Genomic DNA, 22457 nt, shown 5'->3' with positions numbered 1-22457 from the left:
GATGTTTGACTTCTGGGTTGTTCTGTTCTGGAACCCGAGATACAAATGCATTTTGTAGTGCTAATGAAGTCTTGGATCAGAGTAAAAATATTACCTTGGAGCTGTTCTTAGCAGCTGTTGATGCAGAAAATTTGAAGTGTGGAACTCAGTTTCAGTTCCTTTTTTGGTATTCCCTGAGCTGGAATTGAAGGCATGCCGTCTTGCCCGTTCTGCCGCTGCGACCCTGCGGTAGCCGTGATCAGCGGCCTGGGAGATGAGAGACCGGAGCAGGAGCGATTGGCTGGGGAGCAATTTCCCGGAGTACATCTGTGTCAGGCACAGCGAGCTAAAGCAGTCATGTATGCGCAGGCTCTGATCTCTGGGGAGGTTCATTACAGGGTCTCGTACAAGGGCATTCTCTGCTTCTGCACATCAGCATGGAAGAAGCTCGTCAAGGGAAGAAAATGCAACCTGTATGTAAATAGCGGCTGTGTAACGTAATAATGGCTCGAATGTGATTTGTTGCAAGTGATATTTAGCAGCTGTGGCTCAGAATTGTGTGATGCCGTAGACTCACTAGTTGTGGAATAAATTTTTGAAAAATCTGGTGATAGAAATAGTAGTTTGAGTAAAGATCTCTGTGGTAGGGAAGATATTTGCTGTGTTGTTAGAACTGCTTAATCATAGTAACTAGCTTAATTCAGAAAGAAAATATGCTCTTACAATTGTGAAGGTATACTACCAGACTTAGAGAGTGGTTGAGTGTTTTGGATTTGGTTGGTTTCTTTTGCATTATTTTGAGTCGGCCTTTCTTAATTTGAAGATTAACAACTGTGGTTTTCCTTGATTCTCTGCAAATATAGCAGGGATGTTTCTGGTAGAGAATCCTGAAGTAGCTGGTTAATTGTTCCTTTTTAGGAAAAAACCAGAAAATGAACCTAATGAGCTGTGTAACTGAAGTAAGTGTTCACAGAGATAAATTTTTCTTCAGACTTCAGTGGCACAGATAAAAAACTCCATTTGTGGGAATTTGTGCTATGAATTCTAGTACTAGTGTTACAAGCTATTGCTTAGCTGTTGTATAGGTTGTCATTACCAGCTAACTGCAATGCAGTGTGTAACAGGGATTACTATAAAAGTTTCCTGGAAACTGAAATCTGTGGGATGGAATTTTCCTGAGGTATGAACTCTAAAGATCCCTGAATGATTTTATATATGACAACTAAATTTTCTGTCCCCTTGTGTAAGCATAAGAAAGAGTTTGATTTAGATGTGTCGGAGAGCATCAGATTGCAATGGCCTTTTGTTTGTCCAGTGCTTGATTTTTGATTTTCATTGTGGTGCTACTTTCAGCTCTGGGCACAGAACTCCTATCAAGCATGCATATGCCCAGGAGACTAGGGAAAGATATGAGGTGACTAGTTGAAAACATTATAGTATTTCTGATTTTTTTTACTTGTAACTTCAGGAATTCACTTTATTGCATTTCAGTGAATGGAGATATGTATTTTTTTTGAATGAAATTTAGTACTATGGGGCAGTGATAAAATGCAACTTTGTAAAATAGCTACTATAATATTAGTAACACAATTTGATATCTTCTGTTGGATTGGTGACAGTGTTTGCTAAGTTTATGCATGGTGGTGATTTTTTTTTTTTTGGCTTGCAGAATACTCAAGCTGAATTCAAATGGGCTTCTAATTTTTATCAAATACTCACGTTCACCGTAGTCATAGGAATCAAGTCATCCCTTTTTCTTGTGCTTGTTCTAATCCAGTTTTTTGGATGAATTGCTGTGGTGTGCCATGGTTGATAGTCATTTATAATCATGACCAGTGTCCTGTTGGTATTATGTTTCCTTTTCTTTCTGACTTTTTCTCGCAATTTAATTTCCTCTTGTGATTAACACAAACACTTGGTTTACTGTCCAAAGATATGTTTAGTTTTTCTGGGATAGGACATGGCTTCTTTTGTATGTTGTGGTGTTCAGTGTGACTCTGGCTGGAGTAAGGCCTGCTAGAACTGAGATAAAACTACTTATAAACATTAGATTTCAATGGTGCAAGAAACAAAACACTAACGTGTTTAGAACTGCTTTTTTTCCTGAAAGGGCTTGGGTTTTGTGGTGTTTAAGTAATACATAAACAGCTTTAGTGCCCTCCACATACAGTTTAAAATTAAAAGTACAATGAAACTTCTGGAGAGTCTGTCTGAAGTCTGTTGATATCTTTTGGACATACTTGTCCAAACAAGGTTTGTAGAGCTGCTCTGTTTATTGTAAGTCTTCTAGAAGCAGATTGGTTAGATGTATTTAGTAAGGCAAGCTGAGCAGTTAATTAGAGGATTAGTAGGCTAAAAAAACGTCTAAGTATCCCTAACCTCTTCCATTACAGTTATGATCTTACTGAAATAAATCTAAGTGTCACACCTTCCTGCGCGGCTCTGAGTGTAGCTTTGATGAGGAGGGCCTGTCATTTACATGTGAGGATTGCTGTGTAAAATAGCAATTGTATAAGCACAGGTAAAATTCACAGGAAAATGTGGTGTGTGTGGTGTTACCAAAGCCATTGAGCTGAACTAGAGTCATTCCTGTAGTGCTTGAGCAATACCCTCTGCTAATCAGACAGTAGGGGGAAAAAAACCCTGGAAAGCAGCTGTTCCTGTGCAAAGACCATAGAAAATACAACTAAGGGGGAATCCATCAACAGTATGCTTCCTATTTTAAGCTTGGCAAGTGTTCTGTTTGTGAATTATTATTAATTGTGCTCTCATCTGTATATATTTAGAGGGGAAGGCCAGCTAAAAATTGTACGATGACAAAATGAGACAGGGCTCATTTATATTTGTTGCATTTTTCCTTGGCTGTTAGGTTGATGTGCTTGATTTAGAGCTGCTAGTGTTTCATCACTCTGGCAGCTTCTAATGATTCAGTATTGCTGCATAGAGACTGTGCTCAAAGAATTTATTTCAAATGCATCTGTAGGACCACTTGTGCAGTTCAACTAAATTGAGCAGTTTGATAGACTGCCTGATCCCTGCACTGATTGTTACTTAGAAACAACTCTGATTTCTTTTGTATCCTGGTTGTCCTTCAAGGAGGCAGCAGCTAGAGATACCTCCCCTCCTGCACACTGTGGTCTCATCTTCCCTCTGGTTTAAAAGCAGAATCAGTTTGAAAGAGAAGTAAAACAACATATTTAGAACTTAACAAGTGCTGCTGTTAGTTGTTCCTGCAGATAAACCATGTCAACAGCCCCTTCCTAATTATTCACTTTTAACTAAGGCTGCTTGATGTTGTGTATGGGTAGCAGTGGGAGACCTAGGGGCTAGACCTGATGCTTGCCTGAAGTAGTGATTGTCATTCAACTCTGCATAAAGTGTACAGAGGTGGCCTTAACAAACACACTGCTTTTCTGATTTCTTTTCTTATCCCTTCCATGGTTGCTGTCCCTGGTAGACTTAATCTCCTAATTTTGTGCATCTACAACACAGGTCTTGTCTGTTTTTTACTCCCTGAAGTATTAGTTCTTATTAACATGCAGCTCTGGGAGGTTGAATGGATAGAGAGGGGGTTGTTCGTGCATTCTGTAAATTGGAGATGTGTTTTATTTCCTGACTATGTGGAGTATTATGTGTATCTAGAGCAGAAATGCAGACTTTCGAAACAGACTTGGGAAATGTGGCTGTGAAAATGAATAACGAATTACCCTGTGGATCTAAATTGCCCTGAACAATATATTGCAATATCTTTGTAACAAAACAAGTGAGTTGGTTTGTCTATTTTTGAAAAAGGTCCATTTTAAAATATTTTACAGATGTACACACGCATACATGGATACATTTGCAAAGTGAGGTTTTGTACTTCATCTTTGGTTATCTTTGAGATATATGGTCAAAATTAAGGTTTTAATTATTTTTATAGGCAAACCTTAATTTTTGAAGCAGAGCAATATTAACAATCTTACATTAATTACTTTTTTTAGTTTGTTTTTGTCACCAGACCATTTTTTTGATGGCTGTCATAGCTGTCTCCTGAATGCAGATCCCACAAAGGAGGGCTGATAATAAAACAAGAGTCCTGCTTTGGCTATGCTTCCTAAGGTCAAACCACTGTTGACCCTGATTCAGTTCACACTGTTGCTATGGGCCTTTCCTGTTGTGTCCTCTTGCAGATAGCATGTTGATGGATGGTTTGATCCAGCTGAACTGCTCCTATGTACTTATTGGTGGTGAAAGAAGGAAGAAAAAAGTGTGAAGGGCAAAATTCTCAATGCTATTGGGCTTGGTGAATCTAGAGTGGTGTGCTGCAAAGTGTTTGCCAGTTGGGTCTGTAAGCAGGGTGTGCTTCTGTTTTGAGAGGAATGATTTGTTGGTGCCGCATTCCAGGCTACAAGCTAAATTCTGTCTGCCAGATCTCTTGTGCCTACAAAAGTAGAGATGTATCCATGGATTCTTGGGAAGGAGGGGGGTACTGTTTGCTTTCTCTTCAACCCAGAGAGACTGGGATACAGTTACAGTCACAAAGCAGTATGTAGGACCACTGGGATGGTGTAAGCCATTGTATTAGAATATTATTAAAATATGAAGTGTTAAACTGTTGGCCAGGGACAGATGTATAAACGAAAAAAGTTGATACGAGTATGTTCCTCCCTCCATCCTGAGCTGGGGTTAGTTTTTGTATTGGTTTTTTTTTTTTTTTTTTTTTTGGTCTTTTATTTGCACCCACTTCAATAAATGCTGTAGTGAAGCTTCTTTGTAGCATCAGAGTCATAATGTAATTTTTTTTTTTTCTGGGGGGGGAAGGGTGATGGTGTTTGTAGGTTTTTTTTTTTTTTTTTTTTGTTTGTGCCCTCTCTTAAGCCCTACTTACTTGCTTCTATGGGCACTAATACAATTCCTTTTGTTGCTGCAAGTCATTCCCTAATTCTGCTGGGGAAGAACTTTTGCCTAAGGAAATATAAATGGAGCAGATGAACATTGACCGAGCTAAGTAATGGTCTTAAATGTTGAACTCAAATTATTCTTAACACGATTATTGTATTTGCTCATAGATTTCAAAGGTTTATAGTTAGCTGTATCAGCCATTTATGATCACTGTCTATCACCAGAATGATTTGATTGAACTGTATTTCAAGTACCTTAAAAATGTGCTTCTAGCAAGTTGTCTATCTTGGAAGTGGTTATTCAGTAATGCACTTTGGCAGAGTGCCTGTCTGAAATCTGTCGTGTGTGACTGCACAAGGTTAAGTGAGTTGCATGGTGAGAAGTGCTTGCAGAGATGACAGTGGAAACTTGCCTTTGGATTTAATACTCCACACGTCATATTCATGCTAGTCCTTGAGACTGTGGCTACCACATACTGCTGGAGGTTGTCAGTTCTTCCAAACTCAGTGCTTTCTATAAAAATTCATGCAATTTAGGATTGACTCCTCTTTCAATACTGGTTTTAAAAACCCTGTAGCATTAATATAGTAGATACCAAAAGTGTACTGTACTGAATGACAGGCATTTGAGAAGGTAAACAAGTAGTGTTAACAGTTTCTGGTGCTTGCTTTTCTGCAAGGGGGAATTATTATTTTCTCACAGATTGAGAAGAGACATTTGAAAACCAGAGGTGGCAAGAGGAATCCTACTGGGAGTCTGCTGGAGCACTGAGTATTTGAAAGTCTTGTCTGATCTGTAGTAGTTGAAAAGGGATTTCATTTTCATGCTGAGGAGAGTTAAAAGGCTGAAGAGACAGATTCTATGCAGTATACCTCTAGCTGAATGTGAAGGTTTTACTGGAGGTTTTTTCTGCCGTATGAGTATCCAGAAATCTGGTGTTAGGAAAAAGTCCACTCAGTGTATCTCAGTACAATGTGCGATGCTCTTTTTTTTTTCTTGGTTTTTTTTTTTTTTTTTCCTTTAGAAGTACTCTGGATTTGCTCTGTTTTTATAAATTACCTTCTCCTTGTTAAAAAAAAAGAACCAACAAAAAAACCCCAAAACTGCAACCCAAAAGTGAAAGCTTAATCTCTCCCTAGGGTACCTTGGTTGCTGCTTATATTCTTTTTTTCCCCCCTTCTCAATTGTTCTGTCTTTTGACTGAAAATGAAAGCTACATATATTCTGGATTAGTCTAGAATTTTACTTTGGCTTGTCTACATCATCTGTGTTTGGGCATCTGTGGGATTTTCATGCATAAAGTTTCACATGCAGTAAATGGTAAACTGTTCAGGAATACTTGCTTTAAGCTCCAGTTCTTCTCTGCCTAAAAAAGGGAGGTTGACAAGTTTTCCACAATCCTGCTGTTCTTTGTTTACATGACAAGTTCAGAAAGTAGATGAGAGAACTAAAATGGCAACTGTAGAATTTTCCTTCCCATCAGTGCCTTCAACTGACATGATAGATCATTTATAATTACTGGAAATCTATGCCCTACAGACTTTATTTTTAACCAGGAAAAGGTTATAGTTTGGAATTACTTTATAATGTATTTGAATATTTTTGATTTTTTTCCTGACCTAGGGCAAAAGTGTCTCATACTGGGATTTGCTCTTGGCATCACAAAACAGATATGTTAAAATGATATTTTGTGTTTTTCTGAACAAAGGCTGTAAATGATATGCTTCCTTCATGTATGATATTTGTGGTTGTTAATGGTTTATTCTTGGAAGAGTCTTTGCATATGTTGAGTACTTTGAGATAGTGGTAGAACGGTTTTCAAGGGCACACATGCCTTCCTGTAATCTAATCTTGAGACATGTTGCTTTCACATGATGTGGTTTTTGAAAGCTGCTTCTGTGTGTATAAGTTTGGCTGAGAATCTGTTTTACTAAAGCAAAAAGTGATATAGATTAATAGGGTGATATAGGGCACACAGCAAATCCAGTTTCAAAATGTTATTGGGAGATAAAAATATTTCTTTATGTGTATATTTTTCATAGTGTGTGCTTAGTTTTCTGCTGGTATGCAGTTGTTTGTATCATTTGGAGAAAAACTCTTCCTTTGTTGATCAAAAACTGCGTTTGGCAAGATTCCAAGTGTCCTAAAAGGACTGCTGTGGATGGGTGTGTTTAGGTACAGGATTTTTCAGCAGTCTGTGACTGTAACCATGAAGATAATTGTGGAACAGGTTTTGATAGCAGTTTTCCTATTACTGTTTTTTTGTTATTGTTGTTTCTTCTACTCACATATAAAAAACCACTTGAGGTAGTTTAGAGGATTTGTAATTCTTCCATCTCTACTTGGAGTTGTATGGTAACATGCACACTGTGTGTATCTGTTCTTGTGAACAGGAGTGTACTACAGTACGCTTGATTTTGGTGTGTAGGAGACAAGAGTATACTATTTCCCCCCGTACTCCCCTCCCATCTTATTGCCATAACACTTGTAAAGTTTCTACCACTTCTTTATTAACAGGTTCTTGGAACATTTTTACAGTCTTGCACAACAGACATAAATTTTTATAATTGTAGCTCTGTGAAGTGTACAGGGTTTTGATTTTTCTAACCTGCATGCAAAACTCTGTTGCTACAATGCAGCAGTAGTGAGAAAGGTTACTGTGCCCTGCCTTTCTTGAAAAAACCTATTTTCAGGAACACAGCTCAGAATTTACTTGTATTTAGTTTTCAGTGGTTTATTCTGCCATGTGCTACTCTTTTCTCTTGTGATTTACTTATTTGCATCATGCCATGCTTTTGGTTTTGTTGTGGTGTAGCTGCATCTAACCTTTTGTTAAACCTCATCAGAATTTTTTTTCCCAGCATGTGGTGCTCATCATCTTCATATTCTTTAATCTTATTTCCGCAATAGTTAAATATGTAGGGCTTTTTTTTTTTTTTGTGTACATGCATACAATATACTATAATAAAGATATTTTTTTTAAGAACAAGGAGTTCCATGTTTATTTTTTTTTTTTGAGTAGGAGTTGATGCAGTATGTTTTAGCTTGTACCTGTTACACACAGGTATGTTATTTTTCATCCTTGCCACTTTTTCTGTGAGGTGACAAACTTGTTCTATATATAAAGTAACTGCATAATTCTAAGACCAAAGTTTTGTTGAATATGAACACTGTTAGGGTTCCCAGTTCCTGTAACACTCCTGAATTAGGCTTCTGTATTTCCCTTATGAAGCCATTATCACAGATCCTCTGTGGATTGGTCTAAATGCATCAGATCAATGTAAACGCTGCTAGAAGCAGTAATCAAACAGATAAAACTTGTGGTGGATCTGGGTGTCATACAGCCACAAGGATAGCCACTTGGGTGAGCTGATCCAGTGGAAAACTAATCTAGTTGTTATAAAAAAGCTAAAGAACACCCCCCCTCTCCCCCCCGAAACAAACAACAAAGAAACCACACCTTTTCTTAAGCATATTTTATCTGATTCATGATGGTTAGGTCTGCCTAAAGGAAAAAAGTGTGTGCCCAAGGGAGCAGAAAGAGCAGAGACAGTAATCTTTAGCAGTTAGCCTTGTCCTTATGTTTGGATGTAAAATGTTACCTTTAGGCAGTTGTTCTTTTGGAGAACCAGCTCTGTCAGGAGGCTGTAATTTGTGAGCTGTGAGAAGTGGACTGTATTCTAAGAAATGCAAACATGTGGAGAAAGGCAACTTTAATGTTGTTTTGATGTCAAATCTGAAATGGGCTTGAGATTTCTACTACTCAGTTACTTAATTTTTGTCAAATCTGAGCAAATGGCAGTTTTAAGGTCTGTTTTAGTGATATGCTAGCTATGATTAGAGGACGTGTTCAGAGGTAAACCTACATCTGTTTCAAATATTGTGCGCTATGAGTAGTGTGGTTTCAGTAGTAATGGAAGCTGAAGAGGTCTGCTGGAAACTGCTGCTTTTTAACTTTGTGGATAAAAAAGAAAGTGAATAAGGTTAACAGGCTGGCTGTTGAAACCTGAATGAAGCAGTTATTTTGATATTTCTAGAGCTTTTGGTTTAGGGAAGATCTTAGGCTGGATAACGTAACCTTTTTGCTACCCCTTTGTTCAAAAAAGCTTTTTATTTGTGCTGGAAACTCTCACATGGGAATTGCCCCTAAAGAGAAGAGCATGAGATCTCTCAATATTAACTTCTGTATATTTTTATAAATTTACCATTTATTTTATTGAAGTACATTGATGGCTGTTGGATGAAAATATAAAAGAATATTGCACTTTTGAAATGTATGTCCTGATTGTTGATATGATGAAATCAAGAGCATTGCAGGAGGAAATGTTATGGCATTTAGCCTATCTGTTGATTTTTCTCTCTCCTTCAATGCAGGGTAGTGCTTGCTTGAAAAATTGGATGGGTAGGTTTTCAGTGATGACCTATTTCAGGACATGTTTAGGAATTTAGGAAAAAAATAGTTCTATTTAGTTTTAACTTAAACTTGTATCTTGTTTCTTCAGGGTCATGATGAAGAAGCTGTTGTGGATATGGGCAAAATCAGCTCTACTATCAATACAAATTTTGAGAAAGAAGAACTAGAGAGTAAGTTTGTGGTGGTTTTCTGTTTGCTTAATGTACATTTTTTGCCTAGGCATAAAAGATGAATTTTCCTTGCTAAAAGGGATCAAAATTTTATGGCTGTCATGAAATTCTGGGGGTAAAACTGGTGAAACGCAGAGTTGACCTGCCCTTGTGTCTCTGTGCATGCTGTTAAATATCCACTGTTCTATCACAAAAAAAAAAAAAAAGTTTTCCAAGGAAAGCTTGCTTCTTAGACTTAAGTTTGAAAAAATTATTCCTGTTGTTGAGTGATTTTGCAGCATGAATGATGTCACGTACTGCAGTATTACAAGTCAGGAAACAGGGGTCATGAAGGAGATGATTGTTTTCTTTTCTGTCCTTCTGGTTGCATGGTAAACTGTATGTTCCACAATCTGCTGTCAGTAAAACATTATGGTAGTCTTCATTATTTGACTTGGGATTCTACACTTAGCAATAAAAATAGCAATGATTTTGTTTCATATAGCAGAATGTAAAATTAGATACTTCATCTAAGACATGACTTTTTTTCTTACTTGAAAACAAATTAGTTTGGGATGAGGAGGATTCATGGATGCTATTAATGAATGAGGAAAAGACTAGGGAGATCCAGTGTTAAAATCTTCATTATTTGCCTTTCACATGGAATGCTCTGAAGCTTAATTAACATTTGCATAATGCTAGAAGGCAGTAGATTCACTGAGTTGTACTGACTCTTACTACTCCAGCACACTGGAAAACCATAATGGCAGCAGCTTCTGGCTAAGAAAAGTTGATTTAGGTTGCTGTCATGTTTAGCTCATACAGTGGTGTAACAGAAGAATCACAGTTTAAAGTGATGAAAGTTGTTTGCTGCTATTGCAGTCATTGCTACTCTTGCTCTGTTCCCTTCATTCTGTTACTGTTTTCTGTCTTGTGCTAGCACTTTTGTTGGCCTGACTAAACTAGAAGCCCAGCTAAGTGTGTTAAGCCACTGGAAAATTTAACAGTCTGACAAAGGAAGATGGTCAAGACCTCAGCTGTTGAGCACCTGAAATGCCACACAGACGCATGTATGGCAGAGTTGAACAGAGGAAGGAAGCATAGATGTGAGGTTGACAGGTGCAGCAGTGGAGGCTGTGACAATGCTGATTTAAATGGGGTTTTGCTGTAGGGAAACCACTGCCTTGTTTTCTGCGGTTGAATCTTCAGTGTGACTTTAAGCTGTCTCCTCCTCAATTTCTTTCTCTTGCTTTTCTCGAGAGATGACCCAGAAAAAGCATGTGTATGTTTTGCAGGGAGGCAGGGGTTAAGGGGAAGCAGGCATCCAGCTGGAGTAATGTTCAGGGCAGCAGCCTTAGCAGCTGTAATACCTCCACCGCAAAGAATGACATGGGAATGTGCAGCCAGATCACTTCCCCAGTCTCTTTCAGAGCACATTCTTGTAGGAGTGATTTAGCTCTTACAACACTGCAGTTAATCAAGATATTGGGTGGGAAGGCAGGGGGCTCAGGCTGCTTGAGCAATTTAAGCACTTGGATGACTGCTATGGAAAATACCCCTGTCTTACCAATAGCCAAAGAGTAAATTAAGGTGAAATGTAGACTGCTGTCCAATGGACAATTGAGGCAACATAAGTGCTTTTGAAAGGAGCTAAGATCTCACTGTTCTCACCTTTCTCTTAGCCATGCGGCCTTGTCTTTTCTTTCAGTCCCTCACTCATTTTGGAGTGGCCCAGTGTTTGTGTCTCAATGCAAGAGGAGGCTGGCTATACAGAAGTTTAACAAATAACTAATAAGAAGTATCTGACAAGAAGAATGTTTTCCAGTAGGATTATCACATATGTCAAGCTGTATATAGGCACATGTTTTCTCACATAAATATGAATTATTCTTGGTGTCCACGTGTATTTTTTTAGTATCCTGTACATTTCTAAGAATTAAATTTTTTGTTGGTAGAATGGGGCAAGGAAGGGGCAGCACATCATTTGTCTTTTATCAAAGGGATAACTGTTACAAAGTAAGAACAAAATGTTTTTTCTTTCCTTTATGGAAGAGAAAAAGGTATGTGTGATTGTTCAACTCATATAGTTACCTTCTCAGAGATTCTTCAAATGCAGGGTGTTTTAGAGGATAAATTTATGTGAACTTGCAGCTCTGTTTAAGAGTTCATTATTTATAGGCTATTATGACAGAAGTAGGTGTGTGAAATGTTTAGGTTTTGTTTTTCATTCTGATATTAAAATCCAACAAGGAGAGAAATGGAAATGTTGGCTGCAAACAGTAAAACAATTCCAGCTAGTATTATTTTTCATTTCTGACACATTTTCTTGTAGGCCTGGGAAGCCCTGTACCTGAAGCATTGGGTATTCATTGGAAGTGTTTTAAGACTTCAAACTATTTCTGTCTAGTCTTTCAAGATGTGTTTCTGGTGACTTGGAAAAGAGTTCTAGAAATTTTGAACCTTTACAGAAGTGTACATTGATGTAATTTCAAGGAGAGTCAGCAGCAGTGAATTGAGTTCAGTTCTGGTGTGAAGCATCACACCTTTTAGAGCCCACATGGAGAGGTGATGCTTAATTTCTTCGAAGCATGTGCAAACTCATATTGATAGCTTTGATACAGTAGAAGGCATAATTTTGCTGTTAATACTAAAGGGAAGGTTTCTTGGTGTTGTCAGTATTAATACTTGTATTTTCTGGAAATTTTGTGATGCAATATTAATGGAAAGAGAAACAAATGCTAAAGGCTAAAATAGATCTTGAACTTGGAGCTTCTCAAGCTCTGCATTCTATTTATGGTGGCTGACAGAGTGTGGTACCTGTCTGGAGTGACAGTGTTTAGGTTAGAAAGGTTAGGCACAGGCTGCTTGTTTCATAATGCTCTTCCTGTAAAAGTGGAATGGTTAGAAATGGTAAACTGCAATTGTGGGCAGACAGTGTGTGTACTAAATAAAGGTACTGCAATTTACTGAAGCTGTAAGGCCTTATTTTGAATTAACAAATGTCAGTTTACAGAAGAGCTGGAAAGGGGAATAACATCTTAAAATGACCTTTTTAAGAGCACCTAATGTTCTTAACTTGATGCCAGGCTCTTTGAGCTACAGTGAATGAGAGTAATAACAAATTAAGCCAGGACTTGAAAGTAAGGCAAGAATATTAATGGTAGAGGTACTTCATGTGATCCTGTAAGAATTATTTTCTGTTAAGTGATGTTTAAGGAAAACTTTCTTTAACTTGGGTTAAGATGTCTGGCTTGATACCACCAGGATGCATCTTTTAAAGTGTATAGCTACTTTTCAACCTTGATTTGAGGATACATTTCCTAGATACAGTTTAAGGGAAAAGGGATACATTCTGATACTTGTAGCAGGAATTGCAAAGATAAGGATTTGCGCATAACAGGGGTTTCCTTCCAGGAACAATCTTGAGGTCAGGAATGTGTGTCTTGGTTGGCTAATTTTCTGTGGCATAAATCCAAGCACTAGCTTTCAAGACTTAAGATGGTTTAATAGCTATCTCCACTCACAATATCCTGTGCAGGTGTAAGTAATGTTTACATTTTTAGTGACCCTATTATCTCTTATACCTTGATGAGCCTTAATTTTTATTTAAGAAAAGAACTATGATTTTCACTAAATTTTAGTTGACAAGGACAGGTAATCAAATAATACTATATTTTTTTTCTCCCTTTAGGTGAATATTGTGCATCTAAGTAGAAAATTTGCTGTATGAGTGTTTTGCAATTTGAAGCTTTTTGGAAGTGTTTGACAGAAACTGTGTCCTAATGTTTTGGGTTTTTTTTCCAAACTTTTTATTTAAGAGAACAGTAGGTAATGTTTTTGTTCCCACTGCATCATAAATTTTATAAAAAGACAGCTAACTGCTAACTTTAATAGTAGTATAATCCGAAACACACATAAAATTATTATTAAAGTGATATGGTCATAAAACTGAAGTTCTACCAAACAGCGTGAGCCAATACTTAAAACTTGTCCTAAACTTGATAGTCCCAGATCACTCAAATAAACAATTTTTGAGATGAGGCAGAAGAGATTGCTTGATTCTGCAGTCCATTACTTCTTGATGACCTTTTATAACCTTTACCTTCTTTTAGTCCCATAAAAATCGGTGTTCCAAAAATTGACTAAACTTGTGGCTTGTTGGGTGTTAGACCTCTAGCTGAATGGGTGATTTCTCTATTTGCAGTTCACTGAAAGCTAGTGTTTCATAGCAGTTTAAGGTTTTAAAGTATGAGCTATATCTTTTTAAATTTACATGACAAGAAATAAAAAAAGGAGAGAGTTTGAGTTTTTCTGAGGAATGGGTAACCCTTCTATGAAGCAAGATTCCTTCTGTAATGCTTTTCATATCTTAAAATATAAATAGATGCACTTGGCAAACCAATCCATTTAAGCACTTGTACAAGGGGGGGCACTTGTACATTGTCATTTGTAGTGCCAATGTATTTGTGACCCATTGATGAAGTCAGAAAATTTTCATTTCAAAAGTTTCTTATTAAATACTTTACAAGAACAGTGTTATGAATGTGCAAGCCTTGTATCTTTACCAGGGGGGTGGGAGGTGATGATCTTCAAGATCTGTTGCAACCTAAACTGGTGTGTGGTTTTATGATGTGTTTAGTGGGCAAAGGGCTGATCTTGAATGTTGATGGGACTTCCACTTGAATTGCTTGTTTCTGGGTTTTCGTTCCTGCAACAGAAACAGCTCTTTGAAATGACCTTGTATGTGTATCCTTTTTCCTGAGCTCTGCTGCAGAGACAGGCTGGACCAGGGATCCTGTACTCAGATAAAGTGTGGGGCCCAGCTCTGGTCTGGCTGTGCAGTGCAGGGATGGCTTGTCCTCCCTCCCATGGGTACCAAGAGCTGGCTTCTTTCCCAGGCGAGGAAGATCAGTGCTGGCAGTGAGCCACAGGTGGAAGTCTGTGCTAGAGTCCCTGTGTGGCACTGCCACCCGGCACTAAGATTTTCCTGTTGCTGCTCCTACCTGCATGTCTAATGTCTGATATTACTGTTCCTACCTGCATGTCAAGAAGGCTGATAATGCCTTCTTGAATAACGTTGATTGTGTCTAATAGAAGTATTCAGTGCATTTTTCTCTATGACTGCCCCAATGAACTCATTTGGTTTTAAGTCAGAAAAAAAAAATTGCATCTAATGAGAAATCTGGCATTTTCTGTTTTGTCAGCATAATATGCCAATCTTTGTTGTGTGGTGAGAAAACACTCTTCCTGAACTGCTTTACCCTATGCTATACTAACTATGGTTTGGGATTGTGCTTCTCAGTTTTATCAGTTCAAGTATAAAGAGTGTATTTTCAGGTAGACCTAATTGCTAGGAGTAGCAGAAGATTTCAGAGTACAACCCAAGGTGTGTAATTGATTAAAAGATACCCTGTACTGTGGAGAACCTTTGGGTTCCAGTCACAGCATGCTGCTATCCCTTGAAAGAATTTTCTTTATTTCTTTCTACGGGTTTGGTTAGAAAATTTTATTTCAAATGTTTAATTCTGAGAGCAAGAGATAGCTTTTGTTATATAGTTCCTTTAACAAGAAGAATTCCTTTGTAATTCAGGACTTCGTAGTAGTCAATTCATGTGTAGAAGACTAAGATTATATTATTTTGTGTACACTTTTGATACATTAATTCCATAGGAAATAATTTTACTCTTTCTTGGGAATGTGCATGAAAAGTTTATAAAATAAGTCAAAAATGCTGTTTGTTCTGAAATGCTTAGTTTCTTTCTTATGCCAGGAACTTCACTATCAATACTATTTTGTGCATTTAATTGCATCCTTCAAATATGGGGTATTATTTTTAATTAGAAAATTAAAAGTGCTTTTTGTGAATTGGTGACATGAGTGATTTTTCATTATGAATAAGAGGGTGTGTGTGTGTGTAGAGGCATTGTTCTTGTTCCTTAAGTTTTACCAGAAGCAAGAATATTTGGAGAAGTCCTATGAGCTGTGAAATTTTTAAGGGCAAGAAAAGTCACTTTTGTTTTCACTCTTACTTCTTTCATCTACCTACTTTTTCCCATTTGTGCTTCTACCTTCAGAGCAGTCTTGTGACAGAAAAGGTCACAAGAAGTTGTGCTTGTAGATTGCACTGAGCTTATTTTTTGTGCATACAAGTACTCTCTGTGATGTAAGGGAAATTAATACCAAGGAACGAGATGCTGTGTTCCAGATCTTTCCTACTAGGGTAATGCATTTGGAGATGTGAGTTAAGACATCAAACAGCTGGATTTCTTCCCTGTTTTATGATCTTAAGGAATGGATTAAGATCTCTCCTGCAGATACTCCAGTTTTTCCATACTGGAACACTCCATGCTAGGATGAGAGAGATTATTACATTATTTGATTAAAAAAGGCTTCTGTAGGAAATAAATTATCCATCTTGAGATTATTATTTGAAGATTTTCAGAAAAAACACTAATTATTGTCACAAAGTTTTAGTCTCAAGCAGACTTGAGATCTTATTGAGAAGATGGGGGACTGGTGTGTTGTGAAAGGGTGAGTGGGATCAGAGATTAGATGCTATATTGGAAGTGATAGTAGAATATCACAATATTTTTTCTTCAGGTAGTGTGTTGCTGTAAGTTGGTATAGGTTTCCCAAATAGGCTGTAGAAGATACATCCTTAAAAATACTAAAAGGATGGCTGTCATCCTAACTAAACTGATGAAAGCCGTGGCTTCAGCTTTGAAGTTGGCCGTGCTTTGAGCAAGATTGGACCAGGTAGCTCACTTCCACATCCATCATTAATATATGATTGCTCTTAATTCAAATTTCTAGGTAACAGGATTTGAGAACCCACATAGATATAAAGCTGATATTCTTTGCTTTTCTTTAAGATGGAGAACAATGTCTTCCTTTCTACGAAGCTTAAAAGGCATCCAGCCAAAGAAAAGAGAAGGTTCTGTGTGGAATTGTATTTAAAGCCTAGTGACATCAGGGCATTTTTGTTGATCTCTCTCAGACTTCAGAAGTCTTCTATTACCATTTTCATAGAAGCTCTGGGGAGAAAGCAAGAAACATAGAGCATTTTCTTTTCTGTAAATGCTGTTGGACTTTAGCCAACCTGACTTTTGGAGTGAGACCAACCATGTGATTGGAAATCAGCCATGTGATGGAGACACATTTCAAGTTCTAACATTTAAGTTTGTTTCATATCGATGAAGGCCTTAAGTAGTAAATACTCTCAGTGGATTTGAACAGCTAAGCTTGGATAAAGTCATGTTGGATTAAAATGAGCAATCATCTCTTGAGCTTTGTATTACTAAATTTAGTATTGGGCAGTCTACTAATTCTATTGATTATTGGTTTATAGTAATTCTGTAAGAAGCTTTGTTTGAAAGTGGTACTCTGCTGCAGACGTTTACGTGAATAAAGCTTTGAAGGTCATATAATGTACCATTTGAACTTTTAAACACAATATTCAAGTAAAGTTCGTGTGCCCTCTTAAAAATAACACCCAGTGCTAGAAACTTGAATCCCAGCCTTTTTAAATTTCTTTCCATTGCTTTTACTGATGATACATTAATTTTATATTAATTGCTTTTCTTGAAGGTCTGTTTTTTATTTTGTATAGAATTGTTTTTTTGGCCAGGCTGAAGGATATCATAAGTTGTTTCACCCAACTCATTGGGAATGAAGGAAAAAAAATGGTCATGTTTTCGTTTCATTTTTCTTTTCCTCATAAATTTATACGTAAATCTTCATCTGTCCATCTACAAACATTATTACTCCTATCTGAACAATGAAACTTAAGGAAACAGGCCTTCTCGTTGCAGCTATCTTATTTTTAGAAGGCTTCTCAGTGCTTTGGTTTGTTGAGTTGGAATCAAAGTTAACCTTGTCCATTTTTTATTATGTAGTTTTGTCCCACCTTTAGAGCTGAATATGCCTGTAACATGTTTTTGGGTAGTCATGGCATTATATTCAACAGCAGTAGTTTTAGATTTTCTAGACAGTAGTTGAAGTGTCTTTTTGACTATTTGTAATACCAGAATGAAGATCCTTTTTCCTAAGGAACAGTCAGGTGCACTCATAAGCTTCTGTTTGCTGTAGGTAAATTTTTATTGGTTTTATTGTACTGCCACTCCCACTGCTTGCTCTGAAAAATATTTCAGAGGCTCTTTGTCAGCATTATGTTTTTTGTTAAAGTTATTCTGATAGAATTACATTGGATTTACTTTATAAATTCTGAAAATCATTTTCGCATTGACTTTCCATATTTGTCCCAAAATACCATTGTAGATGTCTGAACACTTTGCATATACAGAAGTGGTTTGTGAAAGATATTCTTGGTTTACATTTGCCTGCAAGACATGTCTACGTGAGGAAATAGTCTCACAGTAGTCACTTCTGGGCAGTGTGGGCTGAAGGGCAGGATAATAACCCATGGCTGGACTGTTCCCTGTCTCTGAGAGACCCACGTTTGTTTGGGTAGCAAGAAGGTGCTTCCTTTAATCTTCCTTTTAGAGTTGAACAGCAATATCAAATGTTTCAGGTTGTGGACTGGCTCTCTGGGTTACTTAGTTGGCAGTGCCTGCTTGGTGTGCTTGAGGCAGCTCTGATGCACCTAGACATGATTCTGTGGTTCTGTGATAGTAAAAGCCATTTGCTATGGACACAGGTTGTTTTCAAAACACCTTCTGTCTGTTGCTTACTTCAGCTCAGTTTTCCATAGCTTTTACCTGTGTCTTTGCAGCATATCTGCTCTCCTCCAAACTTTTCGCCTAGAAAAAAAATTTCTGTCTCAGTGCAATTAGGTAGAAGGAGATAGACTCCTCATTTGCTTGTTCCACCTCTCCTCCATGCAGCAACATGGTCTTTGATTATGGAAATGGTCACATTATTGCTAATGCAAATTTTTGCAATAGCAAGGTGTATTGTTTAAGATGGAGATCCTTGGAAAATCTATGAGGGATTTTTTGTCTCAAATTAGTAGAAACAACAATAGATCAAAATGTGGAAGTCCTTATTTCTCTGGGAGTAAAATCCTGAACAATTTCAGATTCCTGTAAGGTTGGTGGTTTGTTTATTTTTTGTAGTGCAGTGATCAAAACACAAGATTAAAACAGTCTTATTAACAATACTAAAGCAAGCAGTTGCATAAAATGTTCTATTACTAGAAGTATGGTAGAGTTTCTATTCTAGGAAGAAGTAGTTCCTGCAAAGAATCCAACACTTCGGCAACAGATAGAACTGTTGAAGTGTATATATAAACTGTAGTTTGATACTTGCTTATTGAATATATGAAATAAAACAGAAACCCTAACAGGCATAGTAACAGCATCTGCAGTGAGTGGTGGCTCATTCAATTGGAGCTTTGAGTGGGATGTGGTGAGTAATGCAGTTATTTTTGAACCTTGTACTTTTGCTTTCCCTATGCATAAGATTATTGTATCATGATGGTGTCAGCAACATGGCCATTGTTAATGGTGCCCTGATCATATTATATACCAAGTGCAGTGATTTATAAGTGTCACATTGACATTAATTTCTCTGGGAATTGCATTATGCATAGCAGTCATGGAGGTCAGAGGTTAGGCTGCTGGGCAGGGGCTGGCTATTGTTGGAAGAAACTCACAAAAAGACAAGTCTCTCTATAAATAGGACTGATGAGTGCTTCAAGAAATTAATCGCTTTTCCACTCTTACATGGAAACAAATAGCTTTTAATATGCTTAATTTCAGATTTGGTCATAGTGCCAGTCAGTCAACTCTAATTAAACTAGTGTTGGAAGTGTGTCAAGAATTGGATCTTGTTATGTGAAGAGGAATCTGACCAAATTATGTGTTAATAATGACTTTTGCTTGTATTTTTAGTCAATGTAGCACTGTAAAAATACAAAAAAAAATTCTATAAAGCAGTATCTTTTGGGATTAGGGATTCTTTTTTTGGGAAATAAGCTTGACATCATTTTTTGTTTCTTTAAAGCTCTATAATCACCAGGAATTTTCAATATCTTTAATCTAGTGTGTGTGTGCTAGGCACACACACATATATGCATGTATGTGTAGTCACCATTTCTAGGCTTGCCTGCATAATGTAAATTTGCTGAATTTGCATCTAAGAGCTGGAAGACCACTTCCTTTTCCTATGGTTAATGTCAGGCTTCTGTAATAATTCTTCAGCACTATGAAACAGAGTATTTAGTAGTATAGTTAATTTGTCTCTTCCTGCAATTGTTTGTTTAAATAGGAATTGAAAAGCCTATTGTATATGCTATCTCCAATACAGGAGACGTGGTAGTAATATGTTCATAACAGTCAGTTGATTGATATCTTTTGGTGTTTTTATCTAAGTTGTTGATGCTAGTATAGTCTTGATGTGAAAGGTCAAAGGAAAAGAAAGATGTTGAAAGTATGTGTCTGAAAGAGCAGTACGTATTAATTAGATGATGTCCTCCTAAACTTTGCAAAACATTCTAGAATAGGAGCAAAACCCACCCCAACATCTCTGGAAGTTGTTTGAAGTGTTGGACATACATTTCAAAACAGAGGTTCCTTTTATATTCCTGATACTAAATTAATGGTGGAATTGAACATCAGTTTCACCCTTATGTGTTATTTGCCACTTGAGGAAATATTGGCAACTCTTTCAAGGACGGAAAACTACTTGCGGACTCTAAATGGAGGGTAATTTCTTGATGATAACTTCATAAGCTGAACCAGGAGATTATTTTGCCATTCTTCCAACTATCCTGATATGAATCCCTGCAAGAAAAGAGGGCTATCATGTAATTTCTCTGCGTTGGCCTCATGTTTATCAAGTAGCTTCTTTCAGTGTTACAGGTCAAGCTTGTATTTCTGAATTATTTTTTTTCACAACTGAATTCTTAAATTGAGTGAGAATATCACCAAATTTATCAGAGGAAGGGGTCTAGCACGAGTTCTTTGACACCCTGGAAGTACAGGAAGGAAATGGTTATGTTAGTTCACTAAAGGTAACTTTGTCAAGTGGTTTTGGATTTTTATTTCTTAAACACCTTGTCTTTAGATACTAAGTTTGGACAGTAAGTGGTTTTTTTTTTTTTTTTTTTTTTTTTTTTTTTTTTTTTTTTTTTTGTTTTTTTGTTTACTTGTGTCCTTTTAAACTTTCTTGAGCAGGCCACAGAGCTGTGTATATTGGAGTTCATGTCCCACTTGGAAAGTCAGGCCGTCGACGGCATAGGCATCGTGGGCACAGGCACCATAGAAGAAAAAAAGAAAAAGAAACTGATAGAGAGGATGGCCGAGAATCTCCATCATATGGTAAGAAATTGGTTGTGCATGTTCTTCATGTCTCCTGAAGATAAACTTGTAGTAGCTACTCTCTGCTTAAATGTTGTTTGTTTTGTGTTACTTCTTTTATTCTCGCTGTAATTAATGTCTTTGTGTACAATCAGACAAGGATTTTGTGGTTGTGTTTTATCCAAGTCAGAAGCTGTTGGACTTGGTCCAGCTGTCTGCATGAATGTTCAGCAGCCTGCACTGAATAGGTTAGACTAGAGCTTTGTAATGCTCTCCTGTAGCATGAAAATCTGTGTTATTTAAATTAGACACCTTTTTTCAGATTGTGTAGTCGTGTATGCTTCTTCCTCTGATTTATGAAACTAAGCATGTAGCTCTGAAAAGCAGCATTTGCCATGGTAATTTGATCAATGATTTTATTTTATTTAAATATTTACTTCAGCCTGCTTGCTTCCCCCCACCCTATTATCCTCAAGAGATGACAATTTTGTCATATCATTCTCTGAAATGAAATTATTTGGCAATATGCTTAACAGTTTTTCTTCAAGACCCTAAATCCACTTTTATTCCTAGACTGCCATGAACAGGCAAATTATGGTGCAGCGTTTGAATTTAAGTGTGGACACCATGCTGTTCACTATTACCTTTCAACGACCAGCAGCATGTTCTACATGGAGCGAAGGAGTTTTCAAATGGAAATGTTTTGACAAATCTCATTTTACCATTCTCCTACAGTTCTTGGTTTCAACCATCTTCAAGGCTTCCCATCCCAAATATGAATTACTATAACTGATGTTATGTTTGTAGAATCTTGCTGTACAGTTTTTGAAGAAACAAGTTATGTTAAGTTGGTAGAAATTCATTTCTGTGTTCTGATTGTTTCTGTATACTCCGTGCACAGGGTTTGGCATGATTTTGGGGTGTGTTGGTTTTTGGGATGGAAACAATCTCCTGTGGACCTTAACTGATAAATAATGTTATTTGCATTCAAGGGTACATTTCAGAATTATGCTACTGGATGATGGTATATACCAGAACAAAAATGCTAAAGCAAAACTCAATTTGAAATTAACTTTGTTAGTAATTTAGATCTTGTGTTTAAATCTTCCTCCTACAGTAGAAGAGTACAGTTATATATTCATATCTAACAGCTGTGTGAATGATGTTTCAGTGAACAAAGTTAAGAGTTTTAAAATTTGAGGAAAATTAAAAAAAAAATTTAAAATTTACCTGGATTTTCTGTCTCTGACATTCCTTAAAATAACATTGCAGTTAGTATATTATTGAACCCTTATAAGGATGAAAATTCACCTGAGTTGAAAAAATCTTTTTATAAGTATTTAAAGTATTCCTAAAATAATGTGGTTTAATTGCTGGTTTTTTTAAAGTTTTGCTCATATTAATTGAAATCCAGTACTTACTTAATCAATAAGGATAGTTTAATTTTCTAGCAAGTTATTGAGCCTGTTCTACTAGACATTATACTATGAGAAGTTAAAGTAATTTCTGGACACTTCAGCTACATAGTTTTCTACTTTCCTATGCTAATTTATACATAGTGCTCCAACCATGCAATTAAAAATTTTTGTCCTACATAAATAGCAACAGACCACAGAAATATCTGCTGCTCTAACAGTGAGCACCTGGCTGCTCACTGACTCTCTTGAACTATTGCTTGGGCAGCTAATCTGTAAGTAAAGCTGTTTGTTTCAACTTTTTCTTCTTTAATATCTTCTGTTGTGATGGTATTAGTTATTTTCTCAAAATTAAAAC

The 22457-nt window shown here is 36.9% G+C and overlaps 1 protein-coding gene across 9 annotated transcripts in view; it reads left to right on the top strand.

Annotated features, from left to right (window-relative positions):
- The first annotated feature begins 416 nt into the window (after window positions 1-416).
- The window catches only part of SLC4A7 (solute carrier family 4 member 7), a 69560-nt gene continuing 47519 nt past the window's right edge, over window positions 417-22457 (top strand). For 5 of the 9 annotated variants that reach the window (XM_062496423.1, XM_062496404.1, XM_062496439.1 and 2 more), the window contains exons 1-2: window positions 9378-9447; window positions 20562-20705. In XM_062496423.1, coding sequence (XP_062352407.1) covers window positions 9393-9447; window positions 20562-20705 — 199 coding nt within the window. In that variant the 5' untranslated portion in view covers window positions 9378-9392. Of the gene's footprint in view, window positions 457-5508; window positions 5517-9365; window positions 9448-20561; window positions 20706-22457 lie in introns of those variants that run through there. The other 4 variants (XM_062496388.1, XM_062496370.1, XM_062496396.1 and 1 more) reach the window with 2 other exon arrangements.

The sequence above is a fragment of the Cinclus cinclus genome, chromosome 1 (genome assembly GCF_963662255.1).
Source record: "Cinclus cinclus chromosome 1, bCinCin1.1, whole genome shotgun sequence".
Lineage (NCBI taxonomy): Eukaryota > Metazoa > Chordata > Aves > Passeriformes > Cinclidae > Cinclus > Cinclus cinclus.
This window is presented reverse-complemented; position numbering and strand designations above follow the sequence as displayed.